Source organism: Dunckerocampus dactyliophorus, chromosome 16 (genome assembly GCF_027744805.1).
Source record: "Dunckerocampus dactyliophorus isolate RoL2022-P2 chromosome 16, RoL_Ddac_1.1, whole genome shotgun sequence".
Lineage (NCBI taxonomy): Eukaryota > Metazoa > Chordata > Actinopteri > Syngnathiformes > Syngnathidae > Dunckerocampus > Dunckerocampus dactyliophorus.
The window spans coordinates 21,537,530-21,564,676 of record NC_072834.1 but is presented as its reverse complement, the minus strand read 5'-3'; the positions used below and the strand labels follow the sequence as shown (position 1 = coordinate 21,564,676).

Genomic DNA, 27,147 nt, shown 5'->3' with positions numbered 1-27,147 from the left:
TGTTGGTATACATATTGTGTTGTCATACATGACATCATGTATGTTTGCATACATGATGTCATGTATGTTTGCATACATGTCATACACGTTGTTGAATCATGTTGTCCTAAGTGTTGTCGTACATGTTGGAGTTGGCATGTTCGGGCTGTGTCAGGCGGTGTCCTCTCTTCAGTGCTGAGTAGAATTCCTGGGTCAACGTAAGGTCTGCGTATGGACTCTCACCTGGGACAAAACACATACAAGACTGGTCCAACTCATCCCATGCGTCCTACTGGTCCAAGAGTCTCACCCAAAGAGAAGATCTCCCACAGCAGAATTCCGTAGGACCACACATCACTTTGGGAGGAGTAAATATTTTGGAAGACACTCTCCGGCGACATCCACTTGAGTGGCAGCAAAGTCTGCTTGGAAAAAAAATTGGGATGTTGACTTTGTCTCTTGATGAAATGCCATGGTGTCAACTGACGTGTCCTCGGGCTACGTAGTTTTCATCCTTCAGCAGGTCTCGAGCCAGACCAAAGTCGCCAACCTTGGCCAGCCCCCCCTCACACACCAGAATGTTCCTAGCTGCCAAGTCTCTGTGGACACACTGTTGGAACACATCTAGACTTTTCTCAGCAATCACTACAGTGGTGACCTGTGTGAGCGTACATTACGGGAGGACAGGAAGTTCATGGCGCAGGCCACCTGGTAGGAGAAGCTGAGGAGGTCGTTTGGGCCAAGGACAGGAGAGTCACTGAGGAAGAGGGATGAGTCGTCCTGCTGGCCTGCAGGGACACATGACCCTTGCCATGTGAAATGTCAAGTTAAACCTTTTTTCATACAGCAACACCAGACCTTTTCTTAAACTTGGAGGTCAAAAGGCGCACTGCTTATACATCATAGAAAAAACAAGCACCTCAGGAAAATCTCCCTCTAAAACTACCTGGAGATGTGATACACGAGGGCAGAGAGACTGTAAGAGGCAGGCTAAGGGGCTATCCACAACAGAAACCTTTTCAGGTCGAAACAGCAAAGTATTTTATGGTTTCACCCACAGGGGAACGTCGTTCTGGGTAACCCGAAACGCTATTTTTTGAAAACGGCTTCCCAGAGTTGTCCATAAGTATGAATGTGAGTGTGAATGGTTGTTTGTCTTTATAGTATGTGCCCTGGGATAGGCTGGCGACCAGTCCAGGGTGCACCCTGCCTCTTGCTCGAAGTCAGCTGGGATAGGCTCCAGCATACCCCCGTGACCCTAATGAGGACAGGCGGCATAAAAAAATTGATGGATGGATGGATGGGTTTCGACAGTGGGGAAATCTGAAAACGCCAGCTAGCCGTTTCCGTATGGACTAGCAAATCCGCTACTGGTCGCCGTCACGTGACCAGAAGTGAGCTTTGACGACAAGCAACATAATATCTGAATATTTCGAGTGTCATGACTCACTGAAGTCAACATTCTCCCGGTATTATCCATAACAAAAACTGCTCCAAAAATCCTGTACGATAACTGTGCAATAAACCGTGCAAATAACCATGCAATAAACCGTGCAATAAAACTGGCGTGAGCAACACGTACACAGCTGTGAAAAGTCTATATAACTTGATTTCTGTTACTTTGATTTGGCACTTTTTCTGCTCTTGTGTGCTTTTGTATCTGCTGTTTGTGTGATCTTCTGCTTTTGCTGCTGTAAACCTGGAATTTCCCCTTGTGGAACTAAAAAAGGCACATCTTACCTTATCTTATTTCTTGTCTTATACTCCCAAAACGATGCACATGTAATTCCACTTTGTCGTAAGCCTAGACGAGCCTTGGAAAGCTCATGCGTTCTTTCTTCTTCTTCTATGGTTTGGTGTGTCACGTGTTTCCGTCCACGTATCTGTTTACAGCACCACACGTAGGTGCGCCTTGTGTATTACATCCTTTTCAGTCAGTTATCCGTTCCCGTCTGGATGCAACTATTTACTAATCCGGCATAGTGTGGATGCGACTTGCTTTCAACCTGCCCAAAAAAAATAAATCCCAAGAACGTTCCCGTGTGGACAGGACCTGAGACAGACGGGGACAGGCAGATTAAGGCTACGTTCACAGTGTGAACAGTAGAATTCAATTTTTTTTCCAAATGCGGAATATAGGTCTCAGGCCTCGTTTGTATGTAGATACAAATCCAATAGCAGTCTGAGCGGTCAGGTCGCATAAACTGCTACTATTTGGCGGACGCATTCGAGATTGAGTACACAGTGCCTTGCCAAAGGTCTCTGTCCATCATCAGTGTTTGCATGACAGCTAATTCACGCCGTACAGTATCTCATGCAATGCAATTAACAGAGTTCAGAGGTCTTCTTCCTCTGTGTGGGTAGGATCATCTCAATGAAATGTCATCAGATGTGATTTGTTCCTCGGCACGGAAACAGTGACCAGCAAATTGTGTTGTACGACAGGTCGCACATTCGCGACCTATACGTCGTGGAAAGGACAAACAGACAAACCCAATCAAACATTTCCTTTGATCAGAATCAGTGTGACATTGTCATGTTTCACCTGCCGGCGTGCGCACGTTCTCATGCACGTTGATAAGCTCCTCCCGCTTGCTCATGTCCATGTAACCTCCATCAGCCTCTCTGCAAGGTCACACAGTCCATTTGTGCTTGTGCGTGTGCACCTGAATGCGCATGCGTGTGCGTGTGTGTGTGCTGACCTCTTAGCGTGTGTGTCGTTATGTACAAAGGTGTGTCTGTGGCGTTGCAGGTAAGTCACCAGGTCTCCATGGCGACAGAACTCAGTGATCACATAGAGCGGCCCTTCAAACAAACAAACAAACATCAGACTCATGCTGACCAGCAGGCGGCGTCAATGATTTCATTTACTGCAACTTTCATTAAGACAAGCAGTCACCTGCTGTAGTGCACGCGCCCAGTAGGTTGACAATGTTCAGATGAGGACCAAGATGACACAAAACCTTTAACTCCGACAACAAAGACTGACGTGCACCACTGTTGGCTGAACACACGCACACACTTGAAGATAACACACCAATCTGTGGTGAATGAACACACACGCTGATAAGTAGAGGTACACACATTTTACCATCTTCACGGCCACTTTGGTCAGCGTCTGGGACGTGAGAAGACCAGTAACGGTCGCTTCCATAACTCGACCAAAAGCACCCGAACCCAGCGCCTGACCTGAAGACAAGTCATAGACTCGTCAAGACCTGTGTCTAGGTATTGTTTATGTTATGTATTGCATCATGTCAGAGTACTACCTGCTGTTAGTACCTAATACTACGTTTTCTCTTGGTATTTCCCATGAGGCATTGTAAGGCAGGAGGGCGGGGTCCAGGTAGGTGTAGTCTTGTCCATCAGGACTCACAGAACCAATCAGCTTCCAACGAACTTCATACCGAGGTTTCTGAAGGGAAAAAGGTTGCAACATATCTCTAGTATTTGTGCTTCTTTTACCACTCTTTCTACTGTTACAGTGCCTACATACTGTTACCACTGTTATTACTAGCGGCATACTGGTACAACATGAGATTACTATTACAGTTACCTCCAATGACGAAGTAACTTTAGTGTGTGTTGTAATTAGCAAATGTGCATTACATTATGTTATCTTTTAATCCCATTCCATTTGTACACTTCATGTGCAAGTGAAATGAACATACAATGACACAGAATACTAACTTTTCTCCACAGGATGATGAGTATGATGAGGAAGACGATGGCAATGATGACCAGAATCAGAACCAGCGCCAACATGGCCACCTGAGACAAAAGAGCTCCACAGGAAGTGGCTCATTAGTACTTATGAGTGCTATGACTACTGTACTTGTTATTCTATGGCATGCTATGACTCACTCATTAAACAGGTCTAACTTACAAGTGGATACGAGTCGCAGGTCTCTGGCTCGTCGACCAGCAGAGTTTGAGGCCTCACAGCGAACAGCGGACAAGGATGCCCGAGTTTGCAGAGTCAGCACACTGCGCACCTGCACAGGTGAAACACAAGTGATGATGTTATAATCACCTCCCTATCATGATGCCACGCAGGTGGCCATGCCATAGTCACCTGTCCTCACACAATTGGTCATGGGCACGGTTCCATGGTTTTGGACATGCTTAACAAAGTTACATTGAGGAACATCACATGTTCACACTTACACAATTCATCATGTTTGAAAAATGTAGGAAGAAACAACTAATTTAGTCCCAGCGCTCTCTTTTCCGTATCTATTACTAAATGTGGTTTGGAGAAAAGCCGCATGGTGAAAACAGGGCAGCCAGAAGCCAATGAGACTGTGAAGTATGGCATGGCTGCTATGAATGATAATACAGTGATATGGAAGTGGCAGTGTGCAAGGCATTATTGGAGTTTATGCACACCTTGCAATCCAACCTACCTTGGTGATCACAGTGTCAGTGAGTGACGTGTGGATGTTCTTTCCATGGGAGTTAAACAGCTACTTGGCTCAGCGCCAACTTTCAAGCACCGGCGATCACCTGTTCCGTTTCATAACACACCTCATACATAGAAGCGTTGACAATTTAGCCACATGGTCGCTATATTTAGCAAGTAAGGGTGCGCATTTAAGTGTTTCTTGCATTACGCATTTATTGCCTAATTAAATACAAGCCATCAACAAAAGGTGAAGAATCCACCGAGCAGACGAGCACGTAACTCCGTGCAATGCATGTCTGAAAGCTGTAAAAACCCTCCACAATGCAACCCAGCCCTTGAGCAGCAGAGCCAAGAAGGCAGAGCTTGGACACACACGCCTTCCTGGCAAAACACACACTGACTTGAGATGGCCCCTGTGCCACACTTTGGCACAGGGGCCATCTGTGGAATGTGGCTCATTGCAGAAATAAAACAAACAAAAACGCAGCAAAAGTGGAAAAATAGAGAAAAAAAGGCATGTTGTAACTAAACTAACTAAAAAGCTAAAATGTATTATATCTATATGTATGTACAGTATAATGTATGTGTATGTATTTCTAATTACACAAACGTTATTATAAATTGCTTTTTTTATTATAAATATGAAAGAACAGCTGGACAGGCCTGACGTAAATAGACAAGACGAGCAGATAAGAGAAAAACAGCTGTATTATTATTATACAGTATATTACCATAAGAGTGGTTTATTTGGTCTCAAAAACGTCTTTGAGCGTTAATTTGCGGGACAATAAACACTAAAATCCCGTCTCGTCCCGCGAGCTGGGTGTCTCCTGACACCCCTACTAATCATTCTTTCACAACATGCCTTGAACAGGTTGACACTAATTAATGTTTTACATTTTGTCATGAAAAACTTCAAATGTCACCACTTCCTAATTAGGAGATAAAAGGATAGGCAATGTGCAAATAGATAGATAGACAGTGAGAAAAGAAAGGAAAAGGGCTTCTTTCTTTTTCTCTGTTTCTTGTTGAAAAAATAATATAAAAAAAAAAAAGTGACAAGACGGCTTGTGCAGAAGTATAAAGGCTGTTGAAAAATAAATCCCATAATAAAATATGAATGAAAATGGTTGCATAAATGACAAGTAAAATAAAGGTTTGAATTAATGGTGAATAGAAAATGAAATAGGTAAATAGACTAAAGCTGAATGAATAAATAAGTAAATAGTGGAGTAAACATACAACATCATGCAGGTGATGATACCTGGGTTATGCCTTCCTCCGCCATGACAGTGATGCTCTCTTGCAGAGCCACACCCTCTGAGGCAGCGGATTGGCTCCTCCAGCGTCCCGTCCCATTAGTGCACCTGCAGACAAGCAGTTCTGTCATGTGACACTGCTTTGGTTTCTTTGTTATTTTTGTATTTTCTGTCCTCCTTGCATTTTCTGTTCTTTAACTGCCTTTGTGTTGCTATCAGTGTGCCTGGATGGCTCTCGGCTATTCCTCGCACTAGAGCTCCCATGCCACGTGCTGCCATCTCGTCTAACCTCCATGCTTGGCATTGCCTGTGCCATCCAGTCCAGCTGCACGTCCTCAGCTGCACGTACAGTAGCTCCGTCAAGCCGGTTTGTGTTATTATTTAACTTTCATGCTCCTTTTTCTGTGGTGCCCTTTTTGTTCTCCTAGCACCATAGTTTTTTTCTTCCTGTGCATATTAAGACTGTTTTGTAAATTTGTATTGTTTTTGGTTGTGATTGTGATCTTTATAAGTGCAATTCTTGCTACAAGAGACTGAGAGTCCATTTTATGTTGATTGGGGGGGGGTTGGTCTATTTTTGTTAAATTTATTATGCTGTTTGTTAAATTTATTTTATTTAAAAGCTCTTGACATTCCAATTATAAGGTTAAATATTCTTGAGAAATTAAAGTTTTTTGTTTCTCATACAGTGTACTTGCATTATCATGGCACACATTATCATGAAATAAATGAAAAATTAGTCTTAAAATAATGTTGACAATAATATCATTTATCGACAATCATTTGTAGGACAATTATCGTCCAGCAAAATTTGTTATCGTGACAGGCCTACTTATGTGCCACCAGGCTTATTCTTGTAAGCATATGTGTGTGTGGGCGTGCGTGCGTGCGTGTGTGTGTGTGTCTTTTACCCGTCTGCACTGTGACACGTGAACCAGGTGACAGAAGGGGGTGGGGCTCCTTCACTAACACATAGCATGGCCTGATTGCTCGACTCCGACAGCAAGGTAATTTTTGGGGGTGCTACACACACACACACACACACACACACACACATGCAAAAGGAGAAAGATTGAGCACAGAAATGAAATTAAGTTGAAACGTCATTATTCTCTGACCTTTGACCTCTAGGTGGAAGACAACCTCATCTTCAGCATCCTCGTTAGAAACGGTCACGGTGTAACATCCCGTCTGATTCAGACGGACTCGCCGCATGGTCAGCGTGCTCACGTAGCTGCCGTCATCAGCGTCGTCATTGGTTGAAATATTGATTAAGTTAGCACGGCCGTCCTCGCCTTCTTACCTGCTGCCTGCCACGCGTGTGCTGGATACTGAGTTTGTTTCCGTGACGACACCCTGCTTGTTTTTGGTCCATACTATGGTGGGGGACGGGTAAGCTTCCACCACCACACGGAGCTCTACCGTGTGGTGAACAAGAGATGACATGTTGGTGTCATGTGACGGGTGCGCCAAAACGTAACCTCGATCTGCAGAGAGTTCACCTGTAAGCGTGTGTGCACGTGTGTGCACGTGCGTGCGTGTGTGTGCTCTCACCCAGTACAGTTACAGTCATGTTTTTTTCCACAGTTCGTCCCTGAAGTGTTTCCTGCACTAAGCATGCATACACACCTGCAGGAAACACACCAAATATTTCACACTGACTGTGGGAACCGCTGAAGTCACTGATGAGCAAAACCTACCAGAATCTGCCAGCGTTGCTGTGGGGATGCTAACAAAAGAACGAATTTGATTGGGCAGAAATTCTGTGAGTGGCTCAATTTCCTGCAAAAACACCAAAATGTCACAGACTAAGTCACCTGTCAGTCCATTCAGACGTGGATGGAGACTAAGTCACCTGTCAGTCCATTCATACGTGGGTGGAGACTAAGTCACCTGTCAGTCTATTCATACGTGAGTGAAGACTAAGTCACCTGTCAGTCCATTCATACGTGGGTGGAGACTAAGTCACCTGTCAGTCCATTCATACGTGGATGGAGACAAAGTCACCTGTCAGTCCATTCATACGTGGGTGAAGACTAAGTCACCTGTCAGTCCATTCATACGTGGGTGAAGATTAAGTCACCTGTCAGTCCATTCATACGTGAGTGGAGACTAAGTCACCTGTCAGTCCATTCATACGTGGGTGGAGACTAAGTCACCTGTCAGTCCATTCATATGTGGATGGAGACTAAGTCACCTGTCAGTCCATTCATACGTGGGTGGAGACTAAGTCACCTGTCAGTCCATTCATACGTGAGTGAAGACTAAGTCACCTGTCAGTCCATTCATACGTTGGTGGAGACTAAGTCACCTGTCAGTCCATTCATATGTGGATGGAGACTAAGTCACCTGTCAGTCCATTCATACGTGGGTGGAGACTAAGTCACCTGTCAGTCCATTCATATGTGGATGGAGACTAAGTCACCTGTCAGTCCATTCATACGTGGGTGGAGACTAAGTCACCTGTCAGTCCATTCATACGTGGGTGGAGACTAAGTCACCTGTCAGTCCATTCATACGTGGGTGGAGACTAAGTCACCTGTCAGTCCATTCATACGTGGGTGGAGACTAAGTCACCTGTTTGCGTGGGAAGTTCCAAGAGAAATAAACCATCTCCGTGTCTTGGACCGTGCAGTTGACCGTTAGAGGTTCCCCTCGCTTCAACACATTGCTGGAAGCTATGAAGTCCACCTGCATCTCCTTGGCGACTGACAGACAGGTGAGCCACACAGGTGAGCCACAGACAGGTTACACCAAGGGTGTCAAACTCGTGCCCTGGAGGGCCGAGACGCTGCAGGTTTTCTCTTCAACCAGTTTCTCCAGCAGGTGATTTAATGGATGAGCTCCTTCCCTCAAATTGAAGGAGGTGTTGATCATTAAAATCACCTGTTTTAGTGACCGGCTGGAAAGAAAACCTGCAGTGTCTCGGCCCTTAATGGCACGAGTTTGACACCCCTGGGTTGGACAGACAGGTGAGCCACAGTGGAGGCTCTAAACTCACCTATAATGCTGAAAACATAGTACACCTGTGACTGGGCCTGCTCAGAACCGTTGGAGGCCACACACACGTATGACGAGTCGTTTAGGTGACCCGTAAAGCCGTGAGCAGGCTCGTACTTCATTCCTGAAACTGGAATTGCGTCTCCACGCTCGTACAGGCTGACGTTCAGAAGTGGGTCGGATACGACGCAGGGGATTGTGTCTACCTCCTTCTCCTTCATCACCACACCTGGACCAAGCGGAACAAACCATTCATTTGGACCTGAGGGGGACAAAAGAAATCATCAGGCCCATGATGAGGATTACTTCAATTACAACAAAGGTCGCAGGTCACCTTGTCCAGGGATGAAGATGTCGATCTCTCTGATCTGATCGGACGAGGACTCCTCACACGCATACCTCCCAGAATTCCTCCAGGTGGCGTTTAAGAGTTGCAAAATACTTCTGGATTTCTGTTCGTCCACCACAACCCCATCATCTTGGAAATCCTGTCGTGGCAAGCGCCAGGCCACCTGACCCCAGCCAGAACACACCTGAGAGACAGACGGATACCATGACAAAACAACCTGAGAGACAGACGGGTACCATGACAATACAACCTGAGAGACAGACGGGTACCATGACAATACAACCTGAGAGACAGACGGGTACCATGACAAAACAACCTGAGAGACAGACGGGTACCATGACAAAACAACCTGAGAGACAGACGGGTGTTACTGACCACAGTAAAATTTGAGTGAGCGTTGAGCAGAACCTGGCTGGCGAGTGGAAGCAGTTCCAGACTGACACCCCCCTCAGGATGAAGCAGGAGCACACCTACATACACACACACACACACACACACAAATAGTAAGGTCAGCCAATCAGGAAGCAGGACAAAAAGACATACGTTGTGTATTGCATAGATCATTTTCAGGTGTTGCTACTCACCAAACAGGAAGTGCAGCAGTGTCAAACTTCCTGTTTGTTCTCTGATGGACACCAGCATGACTAGTGAGTATGACAAAGAAGGCTTTGTTGTTAGCAAGTGTGTATGTGCATGCAAGTGTGAGTTGCCACCGAGTGTGAGCATGTTAACGAGTCTGAGGACTTTCTGGTAGGGAGGACGTTAGTGAAGGTTATCAACTGGTTATCAACTGGTTATCACGGTGGAGTACGCGCTTTGCCATGGTTCTGGGCTAGGACATCTCTGTGGAGTTTGCATGCTCTTCCTGTGCTTTTGTGGGTTCATTCCCCCCAGTCTAAGCATGCATGTAAGATTGTCCATAGTCATAGGCTGGTCTATGTTAGCCTCGCACTGGGAGCAAAGCAGAAAGACTGAATGGATGATGACTAAAGTTGTACTTTCAAAGACATTTTGCTTCATATAGAGATGTGACATTCTTGGTCGACAACAAAATGATATTTCTTGCCTGTTTCCCTTTTAATTTGTTAATATTTCAGAATTTGGTGGGCTTTTTTTGTGATCAACGCAGCCTAAAGTGCCTGATTTCATTGATTTCACAGCAGCTTTTATGCTAGTTGCAATGTTTTCAGGCTTCTTGTTTTCCCAATAACATTGCGTCAGCTTGTGATTTTATTCTGTTGTCAATGTTTTAAGTGTATGCCTTCTCTGCGACCGTGTTCCTCAATGAATTCTGGGGGAGTACTCTGGGAATATGAGGTACCGGACCACCTAATTCAGGCAGTTCTCTGACTGGTGTCAGAGTTTGGTTCGCTCGTTTTCTCGGTGCAGCCAGAGGCGTTCAGGGGTTCCGGTTAGGAGGTTGCAGGAATGCTTTTTCTACATGGTGTGGTCCTGCTGGCTTCATCGAGCCGTGACCGTCAACTCTCACTAGATCGGTTTCGCAACCGAGTGTGAAGCGGCCGGGATGAGAATCAGCACCTCCAAGTCAGAGTCCATGGTTCTCGCCCGGAAAAGGGTGGAGTGCCCTCTCCGTGTCGGGGATGAGATCCTGCCCCAAGTGGAGGAGTTAAGTACCTCGGGGATTTGTTCATGAGTGAGGAAATGATGGAACGGAAGATCGACAGGCAAATTGGTTCGGCATCTGCAGTGATGCGGACTCTGCATCGGCCCGTTGTGGTGAATAGGGAGCTGAGTCAAAACGCAGAGCTCTCAATTTATCGGTCGATCTACGTTCCTACCTCACCTATGGTCATGAGCTTTGGGTAGTGACTGAAAGGACAAGATGGCGGGTACAAACGGCCAAAATGAGTTTTCTCCGTAGGATGGCTGGGCTCTCCCTTATAGGTAAGGTGAGAAGCACTGTCATCTGGAAGAAACTTGAAGTAGAAGTGCTGCTGCTCCGCGTTGAGAGGAGCCAGATGAGGTTACTCAGGCATCTGGTCAGGATGCCTCCCTGGGGAGGTGTTCAGAGCACATCCGACCAGTAGGAGGCCTCGGGCAAGACCCAGGAAACATTGGAGAGACTACATCTCTCAACTGGCCTGGGAATGCTTCGGGATCCGCCAAGAGGAGTTGGACGAAGCAGCCGGGGAGAGAGAAGTCTGGGCTTCTCCTGCTAAGGCTGCTGCCCCCACGACCCGACCTCGGATAAGCTGAAGTGGATGGATGGATGTTTTAAGTGTAACCCCAAAATGCACAGGATTTCAACAAATCTAACAAAATATGCTTTATGGCTAAAACACAAAGATAATAGGTCTGCTTTCATGGGTGGCGAAGGAAATTTTAAAATATTCACATTTGAGAGGCTGAAATCAGAGGATATTTACATACAGTATTTAAATTTTAAAAACTATTAATCGATTACCAACATAGTTGTCAATTAACTAGGTAATCGATTAACCATCGATTAATCGATTAATTGTTGCAGCTCTAGTTCATACTCTTTTTGAAAAAATAACAGAGCTCGGCGTGGGAGCCGCAACAAGGAAGCTGAAGAGCCGCACGTGGCTCTGGAGCCGCAGGTTGCTGACCACTGGGTTAGACACATTTGAGAGCTGCTCAGAGACAAATTCTAAAGGCAAAAATGACGTTGCAGAGATCGGACGAAAGAGGTCGTGCATCATCGAATGGGTTACATTTGCAAATTGGACATCACCTGCCTCGTCACATCTCTTTTCTTGTGACATCATGAAGAAACAAAGCGGCACTCTTTGCTACTACGCGCTCACCTGCATGTATCAGTCGTCCATGTTGAATTGGCTCTGGACTTCCTGCTCAGTAAGGATCAGATGATGGACAGCAACCTTTGGCGACGAAAAAGATGAACATCAAACTGTGTCACGGGTCAAAAAATGGCATTTGAACAAAGAAGTACACTAGCTCCCCAACTTACGAACATCCGACTTGCGAACATTCGCGGATACGAACACAAGCCGACTGGTCTATATTTTATTTTATTTTGCATTGTAGTCATCAGTATTTATACTGCTACATGCTTGACCAGTAGAGGGCGCTGTGACACTGCTAATGGGACCAACAGGTACAGGAAGCCGCTGGGGAGAGAAAGCTAAATGGAAAGCTAAATTGTATCTGTATGATACAACCCGGACAGAGCGTGTGATTAAAGTTTATGAAGAGTTAATAGGCCTGCTAAATTCTACACCACCCACAGAACACTACCTCTTTTAGTCTAATGACAACGACGATTTGTCCTTTTTTTCAATAACTCCTCCTCCTCCTCCACCACGACGACGTATGCTTGACCACTCCACTTCAAAGGTAAATAACATTTATCATTATGTATCATTATATTTATCATTGTTTTTTTCATTAATTATCCTGGTTTAATATTACTACTACATCCAAACTCATATTTACATACATACACATATACTATATATGTATACACGTACATGTAGTACCTATATCATTGGTAATATTACCTTTTCCCCTACTTAAGAACGATTCAACATAAGAACGGTCGTCTGGAACCAATTGTGTTCGTAAGTTGGGGACCTAGTATATTATTGTTCTATTTGAACAAAAATACAATTGTGCACGTCAACACGCACGTGAGCAATAAACGTTTCGGCGTTTCAGCATGATGGATATACTTACTGGATGCATATGCACAAAAGAAATGTTGCAATTGTAAAATAATGTGCTGGTCATCACATTCATGCTCAATTCTTGTCAGTTTTGGAGAATGGAAGATCTAGGATCTCTTGAGTATTGATCTGGTATGATTAGGCTGTGTCATGTGACACAAATAAAAGATGAAAGTGATGACAAGGCAAAGCAGTAGGGCTGCCGCAAGCTCTTGCGAGATTAGGACGCTCACAAAAAACCTGTCTCATGGGCACCAGCCGTGGGATGATAATAAATAAAGGAATTAAACAAACAAAAAATGAAAATGAAGTGGATAATCAATATATTGCCATGTGTCTGTTTTCCTTGTCTGTAGCCTGCAAACGGGCAGGATGCGGATTCACTCTGTGCTTTGCTTTCAGCACCTTGGCACATTTGTTCCATCGAACATCGGAGTGAGCCCTTTTCTCAGTCATACAGGCTCTTTGTCTCGGTGGGTGGAGGCGGGGCTGCTAGCATACACAAAGAGTGCACTTAGGGCTGTGTGGCTGAGTGTTAACGAATGTAACTAACTTATTTTATGAATTAAGTTTGGGTTATTTTGCGTAATTAACACATATGCATCATGGCAAGCCACGGCTCTCTGTTATGACGACAGACGGAGGCACAGTGTAGCTCCCCACAGGGTCACACACAGTCTGACGCTCTTTTAGAACTTTCTACTGACCCGAACACATCAACAGAAGCGCATTTCCAACACCATGTGTGTTTCTCCAACTCCAAACAAACACGTCTCCAGTCCATTCGTCATTGCAACCACACTTCGTCATTGCCACCAGACAGACCGCAAGATGCATTCACGGACACGCCGAACGTCACAACAATGTGTTTATTATGCGTGTATGTGTGGTCTACATAAACAGAAATGAAAAGGAAAGCAATAAGTGGATATTCTCATCAGTCACTTTGTAACTCTTACAATTTGCTGCATTTAAGTGTGCTCGGAAATCCCAGAAAATTCACTCAAAACCTGCGAATTCAACTTTAATGACGTGGTGTCTTTGAACGCAACTCCTCATTGCTCATAATAACGCAGTTAAAGTCTGATTCAAATAGTCTGCTGTTAAAGAAACCATTGTTAGGTAAATAGATTTTCAGACATGTGTGCTTTCTCTTAACTTGATTCAATAGTTTATAAAATTGTACTTTTCTTAAAAGCAAAGTTAAAATCTCATCTTATCTCGTTCTTGTAGACCCAATCTCGTGTATCGCCTTGTCTCGTCTCGCCTCGTCTCAATTACTTCCCCAAAAGAGGATGAAAGTTCCGGAATGGTCCATTCACACCTCAGCTGATTGTGAAGATGCAGTCAACGTTTTCCAACTTTCGTTTCAACTTTAAAGCTTCAAGCTGCTCTTCCCGTTGCACTTTTGCCATCACCGAATGCACTTCATTCCCACTGAAGCATTTCACTTGATGCTTTTCTTTTTCCAAGCCAATGACTGAAAACCCCTTTGGACTAAACATTTACATGACATACATTACATTACATATACATTACATTACATTACATATACATTACTTTTACACTACAAAGCACTAAAGTGCTGCAATACTCACATGTCACACAATGTCATGACTCCAACCAAAAGTTTGGTCAAACTTCTCCCCCTTTTCCTTTTCTTCTCTTCACTGTGGATTCCAGTCTCTGGACGAATGGAAATAAACTGAGTCATTGAGACAGGGAGAGAGAGAGAGAGAGAGAGAGAGAGAGAGAGAGAGAGAGAGAGAGAGAGAGAGAGAGAGGGAGGGAGAGAGAACGTCTGTTTTCAATTTGCTTCTCTGCCAATCCCGACAGGAAGTCAACTGACTCCAACACACACACACACACACACACACACACACGCTCAAACTGACTGACAGTGATCAGTAGTATAAAAGTGTCTTTTAGAAGACATTTAGATTTTTGGTCTTCATCATAAACAGTACTCAATCTAAGTCAAAGTACATACAGTAGGCTTACTGTTCTGTGTGTGTATCTACACCACAGAGATCTACTCTAATGTCCATGTCTCGAAGAAAGTCTATTCTAATGGCTTTATAGCTACTTCAGCGCTACAACGTAGAAATGCTGTCATAGAGCAACATCCAGTGGTGCGGAGAGGAAGTGCAGCTTAGTTAACACCCAATAGAGAAATGAAGAGCTGTACTCCATTACTCTTTTACTCAGTTACAGCAGTACTCATCCAGAGAAGCATTCGGAGAGCGCACACCTCCGCCTTAGTCCCCCAAAATAACAATCCTACATTTTTTGGATCAGTCTTTGATATTTTGTAGAACCTGTTGGAAACTTGACCTGTATTTTTTTTCAAGTGCTCTGACCATTTTTTGTGTAGTTATGTGCACAAATGCCGAAAATTGTCCTATATAAATATCCTTTAAAAAAAATCCTGGATCCAGACGGTGATCCGGCTCACGCCCAAAACTGAATCAGTTCTTCCATATCCCATTTCCGACAATTCCTAAAAACTTCCCTCCAAATCCATTCAGAACTTTTCAAGCTATTTTGAACACAGACAAACAAACGCCGGCAAAAACATAAGCTCCGCGCTGCGCTTGGCGGAGGTAGTGATTGTGAGCAATCAGACACACATTTGATGACGTGAGTCAGTCAAACTGGTCGTGTGGAACACGAACACACTGACAGAGCAGGTTGAACGACGTCTGTACCTGATCTCGCCTGTCCTCTAAAACCTTCCACAGGTGGACAGAAGACAAGTGGATCTTACAACAAACATGGTAAGAGAAGCTCTAGTCTTTGCTATTTCAGATTTCTCCTTTCTTGTGATGGCTGTTTTATTTATGTCTCCATTTTACTCAATACAATTCACACGCGCGCGCACTATTTGCATGTTAACGCAATACTTCCTAAATGCTCGTCTGTTCCTTGCTAGTTGGTGATTGGTGACTATGGCCTTAAAGGAAAAGTGCACTTTTTATGGAATTTTGCCCATCATCCACAATACTTATGTGAGACATGTTTTCAAACACACGTTTTCATATAAAAACAGATAAAAAGTGGCAGCAAAGAATGCACGTATCCTATTCCGCCTATAAAGCCTTCTGAAAAAAACTCCAAAAAGTGGCAACAATGCTCCATTTACATAATGTTACCTGCATATTAACATTGTTACATTATTATTAACATTGTTATGCCAAAGAACTACGTTACTGGTGTAGTTACTGGTGTGTACCTCGTCACACCACACCGGTTAGCGACTAGCCTCACCACGCACTCGCTCACAAAGCCCACTAGCTAAAGGTAGCGCTACATACTGGAGCTGCCGCCACTGCTGCAGCAGTGGAAAAGTTGACGCTAGGTGTAGCGTTCCTTTCTATGTTGCTATGTGAAATCAACGCACGCAGGAAGGAAGTTCTGCTAATGCTTCAAATGAGCAAAATACTGTAAGTATGACATGTTATCACAGCATGGGTATGAAACCATAAAACCTTGTTGGAGCTTTTTGGAGGTGTTTTAGTAGCGGGCTTTCTAGGCGGAGCAGGTGTGTCCCATTACGTGCATTAATTACCTGCCTCTTTTTACCTGTTTTTATATCTTTAGAAGGCACAGAAAAGAGAAAGACGTGTGTTCATGTCTCACATAAGGATTGTGGATTCCTTTAACAATAAATCACTCAGTCCGCAAATATGTCCACTGCATCAGATGACCCCGCCCCCACCCGTCCCCAAGCCTCGGGCTCGTTACGCGCGTGACTCCGCCTCTTCTTCGGACAGGTAAGCCCATTGGTGTAGACATATACACGTGTCTAAGCAAAGAATGTGTCCTTGTGATGAAGACAAAGATGGCTGAGACGTGTTCTTGTCTTCCAGAGATCTGATTGGCCCAAACACTTCCAATGGAGTCCCGCTGAGGACAGGTACGAGTCCCACAAACCACAGTAGAATATTCAGGCTATGTCCATGGAGTTGGTGGACGGCTGGTGAGGAAAGTGTAGAAGTTAAATTGACGTGACTGCCGATGGTTCCTGCCAAACTGGTTTGTAAACTGGTTTCGATTTCAAAACAGATCACATCACTAACACGCATGCACATATCTATTGATATCTGTCATATTTACTCGTCACACTGAGGGGAGGTTTTTGTCTTGAGAGGAAATGCAAACGTCATTTATTAGGAGTGACAGGTGATCTTAGAGGAGTGATGATGTCACTATCTCCTTCCCCTCCAGATGGAGATGCTTCTCCTGTTGCTCCTCTTGCTGGATCACTGGGCCTCCAGACATTGGAAGGTGTTGCTGAAATGCTCTCTGTGGACGCTGTGGTCGCCCCCGCCAGTGACTCCGCCCCCAGCCCACCAGCCCACGTGCCTGCTCCATCATCCCCTCCCTCCATACACAGCATGGCCAGCAGCATCGCTAGCCACATACCAAGTTTAGCAGGAGCTGCTAGCGTCATTGCTAATCCTGCTGTGGCTACGCCGAAGTCCTCCACTACGCCAACCAACGTTAGCTCAATGATGAACATACACAGCTTAGCTTCTATGCTTAGCAACGTGGCCAACCCAGACGCACGGTCAGCTCCACACCTGCCTGCTTTCAGAAGTATCACAGGTGACTCATACACTGGTAAATCAATCAACTCATTGATTCTGCATGTGACAAGGATTACATTGATCAAACAACATAACACTTTGTGAGAAATGGCAAGACATTTGTTGGACAATCAATGTTGTCTTCCTCTGGTCCAGATGTGCTTGTTGTGGACCCATCACCACCAGCAGATGGAAATGCTGCGTCCGCTGGACAAGGTACGCTACTGTTGGACAACATGCAATTGTCCACTTTCTACGCTTTCGACACGACTGACTGCTTCCTCTTTGCTTGTGCCCACATCAAACACTGCAGAAGAAGAGGAAGAAGGTCTCTACATCACTGTGTTGGAAAGTTGGGACGATGACGCTGACTCGGACTCATCCAACGAGGAGGAACATTTGGAATCTTCCTCTGAGGCTAACGAACAAATGAGAGATGACCTTGCTCACAGCCTGCTCCACGGCAGCAAGTGTGTATGCAGTAGTACACCGAGTAGCGCTCCTTCTATGACCGCTGTTAGTCACTGATCGCGCTTGTTGCTCCTGTCCAGCGTCGCTCCCGGCCGATCAGCCAGCGTCATACCCGCTCGCCCAGCACCGCCCCCTCCTTTGCATGCTGGCCAATCAGCCAAGACCAGGAAAAATTCCAAACAAAAGACTCCAAGGTACAAAACAGACACAAGTGATGGGTTTGTGGAGTGGTGACGTGCAGGCAGCAGTGCGAGTGGGCTCAGTTGACGTACACGATGTACAAGGACACTACAGTATATGTGTTGTTTGCAAGTCACAAGATGATCCGAGCTCTATATAAAGTGGTCTGGTAGAGTCCTCCCCCATCTAGTACGCCATTCGTTGTGTCCCGTGTCCATTGCCATAGCTGGGGTAGACTCCAGCCCACCTTGACCATAATAAGGTCCTTATCAGATCTTATTAGAAGATGGATGGATGGGTTCTTTTTGTGATCTTGTGTTGTTGTCATCCAGTGTTGCCACAATTCGAGTGTCAAGGAAGAAAGGATATGGCACACACGCCGTCCCACAAAGTGCTGTGGTCCGAGCAAGCTGGCTGGACACTTGGAAGGGCTTCAGGTATGTTCATCCTCTTCCTCTAGATCAGTACTTCAGGGGGGCATGAACTGTCAGGAGGGGCGTGGGAGGCAGGGAGTACTTTGGGGACATGCAGTTTGACTCTTGAACACGCATCTGCGCTTCACAGCTCTCCATTTTGTTGCATTTTCCTGCTTTTGGTTTCTAGTTACAAACACGGTTCTCAGTGGTATTTCAAATCGGAGGGGGCGTGAAAATAATTATGTCCTCTAGGGGGGGCATGACAGCAAATAATTGAGAACCACTGCTCTACATCAGTGGTCCCTAACCTTTTTTGACCCCCACGGACCAGCTTGCGTTCCCACAAATCTCCCGCGGAGGGGGGGCGTACATTATAGCGATCTAATTTATGTTATTTATTATGAATTGTGTAAAACTAAGACATGAATAACATCAAATTAAAAGCACAAAATGAATGCCGACCCACCATCCACCGGTTCGAGTTCCAGCCAAGTTTTTCCAGAAAGATTATTACATCGCTAGCATGAATTAACTTGAGACAAATGAGCACATTAGCACTCAATAAGTCATCAAAACTTACCTTTATGCATTCCCACATAGTATCAGCATTTGACATCAAATATGAGGTGAAAGAAAAATGGTAAAAATACAGTAGTAGTCTATCTGTGCGGCATGAGATAAAGTTAGCACACGCCCAATGGACATGCCTCAACAGACAGAATCCGGCCACTTTCAAAATAAAACATAAAAAAATGAAAAAATGGAAATTATTTTTTCTTTCTGTGCGGCCCAGTACCAAATGACCCACGGCCCGGTACCGGGCCGCGGCCCGGGGGTTGGGGATCACTGGTCCAGATGGATAGATGATATAATAATGATATAATCATATAATAATAAAGGGATGTGTTTTTTTAGGCATTATGTCTTTTGGGTGACATTTGATGGACAGTTGATGTCACTGTGGAAAAAACGAACAGTAAGTATGTTGGGGGTGTGTGTGTGTGTGCGTGTGCGTGTGTGTGTCAGTAATGGTTGTGTTTCCTTCAACAGGACCACTTCAGCGAGGTTCTCTTTCACGTGTCCAGTATCACTAATGTGAAGAAACTAGACAAGAGAAGGTTCTCGGTTTACTTCAAGAAGAAACATTATGACTTCATGGCTCACAGTGACGGTGAGGCGGTGTTTCTTGTCTTCCGTTGGACTCTACTGGTTCATACTGGCTTCTGTTAGATGAAGCTGTATCCCATTGGACTCTGTTTGTCATGTGACTTTGACTCATGAGTGTCAGGTGTTCTTGGCGCTTTGTGTGGCAGATGTTCAAGATGGTTGGATCCAGTCTCTGTTGGCATCTCGGGGACAAGCGAGTCCTGCAGGTCCAGACCTGCATGGACCGATCACCATCAAGGATCCAAAGAGCCGTTTCTACGCTGCAGTCTGGGGTCACGACCTCTGGATTTACCCCAACAAAGACGGCTTCCAGCTGGGCGTGGCTTCCTACAGCATTCCTCTGAACCTGGCCTCTGTCAGGGCGACCGGAAAACACTCATTTACCCTGACCACCCCCTTCAGGACCATCAAGTACTGACCCGTCCATCCTCCTTTCTGTCCCAATGTTCTGCTTTGTTTGACTGGGGCTCCACCCCTCCCCCCAGCCTGTCTGTTGATTCGTCAAAGGATCTGTCTGTCTGGGTAGAGGGCCTGTCCTCGTCAATCTGCAGCGCTCTGTCCTGCAGCCAGGTGGCGACGCGTTTATGGAAAAATCCCTCCAATCAACAGTGCGCCGATTGCAGCGCTGCCGACCCCGAATGGGCGTCGGTCAATTTGCTGCTCGTCATCTGTCACAGCTGTGCAGGTGACCACGCCCTCATCCAGCGGCCGTCTTTTGTAATGCTGACCAGCTAACGCTAATCTTCTTCCTCCAGGTCACCATCGAGCTCTCGGCAGCACCCTTTCCAAGGTGCGGAGTCTGAAGATGGACAACAAGGTCTGGACAGAACCACTCATACAGGTGAGGGGGGCGTACGGAACCCACCATGCAGTTGTTGTCTGTCTCTCGGACCTTTGACCTTTGAAACCCTCCTCCCTCACAGCTGTTCGTTACCTACGGTAACAGGCTGGCCAATCAGGTGTGGGCCCCGCTGGTGCCCCCCGCAGAGCAGATACGTCCCGAGTCTTCGGATGAGCACAGGTCAAAGTTTATCCAGGATAAATACAGCAGGGGGCGCTACCGACGAGTCCATGCGCTCGCGTCCTCTTCTGGTCTGATGCAGCAGGTGTGACTGACACGTGACCATGTTGACCATGTGACCATCTGTCCGTCCAAATCACTCTAGTGGGCATGTTTTGTTTCAGAGGCTGCGGGAGGTCATTTGTGGTATCGATGTCCAAGAAACCGTGTCACTTATCTTCTCAGGGGCAAAGGTCATCCACGCGTACACATATATGCAGTATATTCATATACGCCACACACACAATGACATCACTGCCTTTCTGCAGGTGTGTCAAACGGATCCTCAGCACCCCTCCCCCATCCAGCTGGCTGAGAGGGCGGGGCAGGCTCTGCAGGCAGAGATACTTAAGCTCAATGAGTATACAGGTGAAACACACAACACTGTTCCTCCAAAGAGTCCTCGCTATCCTCATTGCTAACATGTTTTTCCGTTTTCAAACAGAAGTTCCACCTTACCTTCCCAAAATAAGATACAGGCGAGCTGACTCCGCCCCCTCAGGTACGAGGCAACCTCCCGGGGGATGTACTGCAAAGCGAGTTTAGTGGGTTAGCGAGGTGCGTTGAGTACAAAGCCTGTACAACGAAGGTGGCTCTCTTATAAAGCGGCTATATCGCTATGGTAACCTAGGCTAAACTCATAACCTGGTTTCGGTTTACTGTACAGTTTCACTGTGTAACTCAGTGGGTGATGCCGTCACCATTTATTGAGAACCCGGTGGACGTGGGAGCAGGAATACTTTGTGCAGCATTACGACGGGGGTGCCTACTTTGAGATCACACTGACCCGCTAGCATCTGATGAAATTGGCTATAAGAGATACGGAGGGAATACGTTACATTTGCTCACTTTTTGAGCCGAGCATCAGGAATAAAACGCAATATGAAATATTAAAAGGCCAAGCAGAGGTGCAGTAGATGTCGCAGAGGTCCTTGCGTGAGTAGTCAGCTCGTTGGTCTTCTGGTATTTCAATATTGGCTGGAGGAATAAGCACTCTGAGCCATCGATCAACTGCAACAAAACACTTCTTTAATCTAACATGAAGGAATAAATTCTCACAAAGAAAAAAGTCCCCACTAAACACCTCAACACTCCCACCGAGTGGTTCCCGTGAGGTACAGCATTCTATTGCCATAACATATGAAAACAATACAGACATATTTCATAGATGAAAAAAGGCAGTTGTTTCTCCAGTTTATTTATGTGTGTCACAATGTCGTTGATAAACTAGTAGGCTATAGTTAGTATAATAATCAGTGTTACGCAATATTGACCAATGAAAAGACTAGTAGGGTATAGTTAGTATAATAATCAGTGTTACGCAATATTGACCAATGAAAAGACTAGTAGGGTATAGTTAGTATAATAATCAGTGTTACGCAATATTGACCAATGAAAAGACTAGTAGGGTATAGTTAGTATAATAATCAGTGTTACGCAATATTGACCAATGAAAAGACTAGTAGGGTATAGTTAGTATAATAATCAGTGTTACGCAATATTGACCAATGAAAAGACTAGTAGGGTATAGTTAGTATAATAATCAGTGCTAACGTGCGGCTTTATTCTGCCAGCGGACTTGACAAAGTAAGTTGAACCACCATCTCGGTACCGTTTAACTCTGTTTGAGGAATTCAGGTTTTGTTGAGCTGCATCTTGAGCACAAAGCTGGCGTTTGGCCATGTACTACCCCCCCCCCCGGCCTTTTATTGACGCTTTTATTGAATTGTTATTATTTGTGTCATGTGTGCAGAAGAGGAAGAGGAGGAGCTCCACGGCAAACTGGAGGAAGATCGCTTCCTCTTTTCGTTAGAAAATGACTCTGCGGCATGTGACGTCCTCGACTTGCGAGACGTTTTGTCACTTTTCCGAAAAGACGGGTAAATATACTACTACGTGAATAATTTGTCACACAAGAACCATTCCAGCTCTAAGAAGCGTTTCTGCCTTCAGGCCGACCTTTCAGTTTGAGTTGGTCACGTTAGACAATCAGATCATTTGCGTGGCTGAAAGCGAGGACGAGCTCCTGACGCACCTGGTCCACATCCTTAAGGTAAGACCCCCCAAGGCTCCTGACAAGACCAAAACCCCTGACAAGATTTCCAGTACCCCTTGACAAGATCTCAGACCACCTGACCAGACCAACACCCTCTGAAAGAACCCAGACCACATGGCGGGTGTCACACATGCCTTGGACCAATTAAGACGGGCCTGTAGTCTCGTACGTGTTCAAATGTTTTAAGTGGTGACGGCGATCTTTCTCTCGGCAGGTGATTCTGCCAGGGGGCGTGTCCTACGCGGAGGTGTGTGGGGCTTTGGCGGTTAGTAAAGTGTGTGTTGTTGAGGTGGGCGCAGCCTCGGACAACCCTGACGCCTGGTTGCTGCTTTGGGATGGCGGAGTGAGCGTTCACCACACTCACAGACACTCACAGCAGGCTCTAATGATGGAACTGAGCACGCTCAGTCACCACGGTAACACTTCTGTGACATATTTACGTGCATCCAGCAAGTTTTAACACAGGCTAAAAGTTAGGTCATCAATATTTTTTAGAGATGGAGCCATCTGAAGACGTCATCACCATGGTAGCCGGAGACAGGTGTGTTTGTGCATGTTGCGCACATGTTGGTTTGTCTGTTCGTGTGATATGATGTGACACCTGGGTGTCTGCAGGCACGTTTCGCTGCACTTTGATGAAGACTACAGCTGTCGTAGCTGGTACCGCCTCCTGCAGGATGCTCTGGCCAATCACAAATCTTCAGAACATCCGGCAGCCCATCAATGTCTGTACCCACTGGCGGACCTTAAAGTGATGGGCTCGGTGCCGCTGGCCGTGGAACGCTGCATCAGCCACATTCAAGACTACGGTCACAACACTCTCCTCGTTTTCTTCGTCTTGGCATTGTCCTTTTCCTCTCAAGAGAAGAAGACGTTTTTTGTGGGTGCTTTTTCAGGTCTGAAGGTGGAGGGCGTGTACCGCCGCTGCGGCTTGGCCTCCAAAGTGTCACAGCTGGTGGAGGCCTTGGTGAAATCTCCAAGCTCCGCTTCTCTGGAGACAGATGAACAAGGTGTTTTGGACGTAGCCGCTGCCCTCAAACAATACATCCGCCAGCAGGAAGCACTCTTCCCTGAGAGGGAGAGGAAGGACTGGATACGTGCTGCAAGTCAGTCCAGAGTACTGCGTGGACACAAGATAATTAGTACTTGTAGTAGTACTTAACGACGTGTTTTGTGTGTCAGTGATTTCAGATGAACGTGAGAGGTTTTCAGCCTACCGCCGGTTGCTACGGCAACTGCCTGTTAGCAAGCATGTGACGGTGGACACGTTGTTTGGACACTTTTACATGTAAGTAATACATGGAAGGTACTTGGAATCGTCCCCCCCCCCCACTGATGTGCGTGGTTCATGTCAGGGTTCAGACATTCTCTCAAGTTAACAAGATGTCGGCCCACAACCTGGCCCTGGTTCTGGTTCCCTCACTCTTCCACAGTTTGAATGCTGACCTGCTCAAACTGACCCGCGAGTTCATCATCCACCACGGGATGATCTTCCTGGTACGTGTTGGTCATGTGACCCACACACTTGGTTGTTCGTTGACTAACGAGTGTGTTGCAATGCTTGGCAGACACACGAACAGCATCATGCAGATGAGGAGGAGGAGCAGATCACAGTCTTCTGAAGAAGAAGACAACCTGAATACTAATCATCAATAGTCTCTGTAGTTCACTGGCTCAATAAGCTTGACCTCCTCTACGGATCTTTTTATGCTTCAGCTCATACGTTCTCTGAACAGCAGTTAGACCATGTGACAGAATACTCTCTGGACCCTGAAGGACGCCCTATGAAGTTTGACTTTCATGTCGTTGTTGTTGTTAGGAGACATGAGGCCCTCGTCCACCAAACCCAACAACTTTATTACCAACAACTTCATCTGCTGCAATTCCACCGCACCTCGTTGTCATTTATTCCAATCAGGCCGACTGGTATCTTCCTACATTGATTCCATGTCAATAAGCAGACAATATTAGGTCAAATGTAAGTACTGAGTCAAATACTAAATAAAACATTTGAGTTCGTTTATCCCGAGAAGAAATCAGTCGAACACACTTTTCTGTATTTTCAATCTTTAGTGAAGCAATTGTCACAAAGCACAGCGTGGGGGCTTCAGTCCGTCCACTGTAAGAGTCGGAGGAAGAAGCCTCAAACTAGGAAGTAACTGCTCTATATCCTCTTCTGGGGTTCCACCCTCGCAGGGGTGGGACCGCTCCCCTGCATGTATCAGTGGTGTGGCTATGTGTCTGCTTCTAACTGGTTCCAGCTTGTGTCAGTCCAGGGTGTGTGTGTATGTGTGTGCGTGTGACTGGCACGCATTTTGACCACTGAACATGCCCGTACGCCTCGCCGCCCTCCAGGCACGCAACCCGCAATCCAGCCAAGAGCCCAGTCCCCAAAACCTGTCCCGCCCGGTACCTGCATCAAAGCACAGCATTTCTTTTGCGATGTAGCAAAATACACTTTGTGTGAGTGCACACCATTTTGGGCTGTTCGTTTGTATTTACGTCGCCCGAATGTCTCAATGAGTGTTGACTGTCGGGACGAAGGCTCTGCATCTACATGTGTACTTTTTTCCACTGTTGTTTTTGGCAGCCATTTTATTTTTAGTCTTAGTCCTTTGGACGAAAATGCTTCTTGTTTTAGTAACATTTTAACCAGTTCTATATATGACAGTTTTAGTCAACAAAACTAAACATGTTTTAGCCAGTTCAGTTTTAGTAAAAAAAAATTATAAAATAAAAAAAATGCTTTATGTCTACGAAATTGGATGAGGAAAAAAACAAAGAGGCGATACAATTACTCTCTTTGTGTACAAAGTGCATCTCCTGTAAAGGTCTACAGGTAATAACAATGTAGGAAGCACATGTGAGAGACACAACATGTGGGTGGATGCTGCGTGACGGTGAGCCAATCAGCGCAGAAGATGCTGAATAACTTCCTGTACTGTATAGTACAGGGGTGGACACTACAGCCCGGGGGCCACATCCGGCCCGCCAGTTGCTTCCAAAGTATTTACTGTAATATAAACTTTAACATACAAGCTGGCAACATGACAATCTGAGCCAGGGGTGCTCACACTTTTTCAGCCTGCCAGCTACTTTTAGTCCCAAAGATCTACCTTCTACTATAAATACAGAAAATATATATATTTACTATACAGTGGTATGAAAAAGTATCTGAACCTTTTGGAATTTTCCCACATTTCTGCATAAAATCACCATCAAATGTGATCTGATCTTTGTCAAAATCACACAGATGAAAACACAGTGTCTGCTTTAACTAAAACCACCCAAACCTTTATAGGTTTTTATATTTTAATGAGGATGGCATGCAAACAATGACAGAAGGGGGAGGAATAAGTAACTGAACCCTCACATTTAATATTTTGTGGCCCCCCCTTTGGCAGCAATAACTTCAACCAGACACTTCCTGTAGCTGCAGATCAGTCTGGCACATCGAACAGGACTAACCTTGGCCCATTCTTTTCTACAAAACTGCTGTAGTTCAGTCCAATTCCTGGCATGTCTGGCATGATTCGCGGTCTTGAGGTCATGCCACAGCATCTCAATGGGGTTCAAGTGTGGACTTTGACTTGGCCACTCCAGAACATGTATTTTGTTCTTCTGAAACCATTCTGAAGTTGATTTACTTCTGTGTTTTGGATCATTGTCTTTTTGCAGCATCCATCCTCTTTTTAGCTTCCACTGTCTGACAGACGGCCTCAGGTTTTCCTGCAAAACATCCTGATAAACTTTTGAATTCATTTTTCCATGAATGATTGCAAGTTGTCCAGGCCCTGAGGCAGCAAAACAGCCCCGAACCATGATGCACCCTCCACCATGCTTCACGGTGGGGATGAGGTGTTGATGTTGGTGAGCTGTTCCATTTTTCCTCCACACATGACGTTGTGTGTTCCTCCCAAACAATTCAACTTTGGTTTCATCAGTCCACAAAATATTTTGCCAAAACTTCTGTGGAGTGTCCAAGTGCCTTTTTGCGAACATTGAACGAGCAACATTGTTTTTTTAGACAGCAGTGGCTTCATCCGTGGAGTCCTCCCATGAACACCATTCTTGGCCATTGTTTTACATATAGTTGATGTGTGCACAGAGATATCGGACTGTGCCAGTGATTTCTGTAAGTCTTTAGCAGACACTCTGGGGTTCTTTTTTACCTCTCTGAGTATTCTGCGCTGAACTCTTGGCGTCATCTTTGGTGGACGGCCACTCCTTGGGAGAGAAGCAACGGTGCCAAACTCTCCATTTGTAGACAACTTCTCTGACTGTCGATTGATGAACATCCAGACTTTTAGAGATGGTTTTGTATCCTTTCCCAGCTTTATACAAATCAACAATTCTTGATCGCAGGTCTTCAGACAGCTCTTTTGAGCGAGCCATGGTGCACATCAGACAATGCTTCTCATCAAGACAATTCTTACCAATTCTGTGTGTTTTGTAGTGGGCAGGGTAGCTTTAAACCACTCATCAGTGATTGGGCACACACCTGACTTGAATTGTTTGGTAAAAATTGGTTTCAATTGCTCTTTAAGT

At 45.5% G+C, this 27,147-nt stretch overlaps 2 protein-coding genes across 9 annotated transcripts in view; one reads left to right on the top strand and one right to left on the bottom strand.

Annotated features, from left to right (window-relative positions):
* Positions 1 to 15,541, bottom strand: part of LOC129168836 (platelet-derived growth factor receptor beta-like) — a 17,522-nt gene extending 1,981 nt beyond the window's left edge. For 2 of the 5 annotated variants that reach the window (XM_054754544.1, XM_054754546.1), the window contains exons 1-25: positions 15,369 to 15,541; positions 14,259 to 14,365; positions 11,782 to 11,856; positions 9,577 to 9,636; positions 9,368 to 9,462; positions 8,978 to 9,176; positions 8,645 to 8,905; positions 8,221 to 8,351; positions 7,344 to 7,425; positions 7,198 to 7,272; positions 6,947 to 7,130; positions 6,762 to 6,877; positions 6,555 to 6,666; positions 5,649 to 5,751; positions 3,866 to 3,974; positions 3,670 to 3,764; positions 3,249 to 3,394; positions 3,071 to 3,168; positions 2,879 to 2,983; positions 2,682 to 2,784; positions 2,525 to 2,604; positions 652 to 785; positions 467 to 589; positions 290 to 401; positions 123 to 222 (exon numbers count right to left, since the gene is read on the bottom strand). In XM_054754544.1, the coding sequence (XP_054610519.1) occupies positions 123 to 222; positions 290 to 401; positions 467 to 589; positions 652 to 785; positions 2,525 to 2,604; positions 2,682 to 2,784; positions 2,879 to 2,983; positions 3,071 to 3,168; positions 3,249 to 3,394; positions 3,670 to 3,764; positions 3,866 to 3,974; positions 5,649 to 5,751; positions 6,555 to 6,666; positions 6,762 to 6,877; positions 6,947 to 7,130; positions 7,198 to 7,272; positions 7,344 to 7,425; positions 8,221 to 8,351; positions 8,645 to 8,905; positions 8,978 to 9,176; positions 9,368 to 9,462; positions 9,577 to 9,634 (2,621 nt within the window). In that variant the 5' untranslated portion in view covers positions 9,635 to 9,636; positions 11,782 to 11,856; positions 14,259 to 14,365; positions 15,369 to 15,541. Of the gene's footprint in view, positions 1 to 122; positions 223 to 289; positions 402 to 466; positions 590 to 651; positions 786 to 2,524; positions 2,605 to 2,681; positions 2,785 to 2,878; positions 2,984 to 3,063; positions 3,169 to 3,248; positions 3,395 to 3,669; positions 3,765 to 3,865; positions 3,975 to 5,648; positions 5,752 to 6,554; positions 6,667 to 6,761; positions 6,878 to 6,946; positions 7,131 to 7,197; positions 7,273 to 7,343; positions 7,426 to 8,220; positions 8,352 to 8,644; positions 8,906 to 8,977; positions 9,177 to 9,367; positions 9,463 to 9,576; positions 9,637 to 11,781; positions 11,857 to 14,258; positions 14,366 to 15,368 lie in introns of all 5 variants that reach the window. The other 3 variants (XM_054754548.1, XM_054754545.1, XM_054754549.1) reach the window with 3 other exon arrangements.
* On the top strand, positions 15,324 to 27,147 carry LOC129168833 (arf-GAP with Rho-GAP domain, ANK repeat and PH domain-containing protein 1). 4 transcript variants are annotated; one of them, XM_054754540.1, is made up of 26 exons: positions 15,324 to 15,437; positions 16,363 to 16,433; positions 16,530 to 16,576; positions 16,888 to 17,283; positions 17,406 to 17,465; positions 17,563 to 17,719; positions 17,801 to 17,914; positions 18,233 to 18,337; positions 19,232 to 19,292; positions 19,367 to 19,487; positions 19,630 to 19,894; positions 19,969 to 20,168; positions 20,239 to 20,324; positions 20,407 to 20,589; positions 20,669 to 20,737; positions 20,813 to 20,912; positions 20,989 to 21,045; positions 22,297 to 22,423; positions 22,497 to 22,596; positions 22,814 to 23,015; positions 23,095 to 23,140; positions 23,215 to 23,408; positions 23,496 to 23,705; positions 23,782 to 23,887; positions 23,955 to 24,096; positions 24,168 to 27,146. In XM_054754540.1, the coding sequence occupies exons 1-26, from the start codon at positions 15,435 to 15,437 to the stop codon at positions 24,219 to 24,221; spliced, it is 3,276 nt and encodes a 1,091-aa protein (XP_054610515.1). In that variant the 5' UTR covers positions 15,324 to 15,434; the 3' UTR covers positions 24,222 to 27,146. The 4 variants fall into 4 exon arrangements, with proteins under 4 accessions (XP_054610515.1, XP_054610514.1, XP_054610513.1 ...); XM_054754539.1 differs by having other exon boundaries at positions 15,357 to 15,437; positions 16,261 to 16,433; XM_054754538.1 differs by lacking the exon at positions 15,324 to 15,437 and adding an exon at positions 15,594 to 15,668 and having other exon boundaries at positions 16,261 to 16,433; positions 16,888 to 17,268; positions 24,168 to 27,147.